This window comes from Corvus brachyrhynchos, unplaced genomic scaffold, assembly GCF_000691975.1.
Source record: "Corvus brachyrhynchos isolate BGI_N302 unplaced genomic scaffold, ASM69197v1 scaffold30, whole genome shotgun sequence".
Lineage (NCBI taxonomy): Eukaryota > Metazoa > Chordata > Aves > Passeriformes > Corvidae > Corvus > Corvus brachyrhynchos.
Genome location: NW_008235742.1, coordinates 644393 through 645941, shown reverse-complemented (window position 1 = coordinate 645941; position 1549 = coordinate 644393). Strand labels below are relative to the sequence as shown.

The 1549-nt window shown below is 61.2% G+C and overlaps 1 protein-coding gene across 1 annotated transcript in view; it reads right to left on the bottom strand.

The window, feature by feature from the left end:
• Positions 1-1549, bottom strand: part of CASC3 (cancer susceptibility candidate 3) — a gene marked incomplete at its 5' end in the record, with an annotated part of 9345 nt that overhangs the window by 5657 nt on the left and 2139 nt on the right. Inside the window, 4 exon segments of the mRNA XM_017745625.1 lie at positions 103-584; positions 586-714; positions 909-1085; positions 1470-1549. The exon segment at positions 1470-1549 is cut by the window's right edge and continues 29 nt beyond it. Of these exon segments, the coding sequence (XP_017601114.1) occupies positions 103-584; positions 586-714; positions 909-1085; positions 1470-1549 (868 nt within the window).

The following is a 1549-nucleotide window of genomic DNA, read 5'->3' as shown; positions in this document are numbered from 1 at the left end:
CCCCCTGGGAATCTGTTGGGCAGAGGCAGCTCAGCTCCGACCAGCTGCACGGATCAGGACAGAGCTGGGCTGCTGGAAAACCGGGAGGCTGCTCCCACTTACCCCTCAGCTCCCGGGGCGGGATGAACTGGGACTGCCCTGGGCTCCAGTTCTGCTCCGTCAGGTTCATCTGGGTCATCTCCTGCTCAAGTCCATCCACGCTGGATTCCACTGGCGACTCCCAGTTGCTCTTGGCTGGTGGGGGGGAGCTCTCGGCTGGCGTGGGTTTTGGAATCACGGGAGCCACCCCCTCGGAAGCGGGCGCTTCCTCTGCCAGCTTCCCCGCTTCCCCAGCCTTGACTCTGGTCCTTCTTGCCCGGGAATAAGATTTCTTCTCGACTGGTCTGTCTGGCGGCGGCTGCGCAGCGTCGGCAGCCATGGCTTGGTTTTCCAGAGCCCCCTCCTCCTTCCCAGGGCTGCCGTGGACATGTGCCACCTCCAACTCGGGGGACGTGTCCCTCGAGGGGCTCTGCTCTGTGCGCTTCCCACGGTAGCTGCTCTCCTGCTTGGCTTGTTCCCCATTCCGGTGCGGGACAGTCGCTTCCGAAGCCCGCAGACCTGCGGCTGTTGAATGAGCGTGGGGGGGCTGAGGGGCTCTTGGCACCCTGGTGCCTTGGGGGCTTGGGGGGCCTCTCGTTGGACCAGTTCGGGTCTCGCTGAGGGGGACTGCCAAACCTGGGGGAGAAAAATAGAACAATTCACTAGAAAGAAGCCCCTGGGTGGGAAGAATCGCCGTGCCAGGGAACAGGATGCACATCTAGAAACCCCAGGAACAAGGTCCCACATGACAAGGCTTTCCCTCTTTGGAGCTCCAGACCTGGCCCTTCTCCCTGGGACAATCCAGGCCCTGGGGTGACACTGGGGCTCACCGTGGTTTGCGCATCCTCCGGGGTTTGATGTCGTCGGGGTTGTGGGCTGACCGGATGTCATATCCGTACAGTGCGATCAGCTCCTGCCTGGTCTTGGGGGCCTGCTCGTCCTCACGGAATTTGTCATGTTCCCAGCGCCCCTCGTCCTTCCACAGCTTCCGCTGACGACCTTTTGGCCTGGAACAGGGACACACAGAGGTGCAGGGAGCTGTAAGGCCAGTATGTGGCAGTTCCGAGCAGTCCCACACACAGAGCCCGAGCATTCCTGGGGCAGGGAAGGCAGAGGAGGCAGCATCTCTCCTTCCTGCTCCTCCTGCCCAGCAGCTGCTGGTGACCCACTGCTATTTGGGAAAAGCAGCTCAAAGGGTCACTGTTGCCTGGCACAAGGCTTTTTTGTGAGTTTTTTTGCACCTGCCTTTCAAATCAAAGAGCTGAAGTGTCCTGGCAGGACACAGAGCAGGTGTTTTCCAGCTGGCCTGGAAGCTGGCCTGGAAGCTGGCCTGGAAGTTGGCCTGGAAGCTGGCCCATCCCTCCCAGAGCCCCAGGGGGACACTCACATACCTGACCTCCTCCTCCTGCGTCTGCCCTCGGAGGTCATGCTCAAAGAAGAGCCCCTTGCGTGGGATGTATGCTGGGTTCTT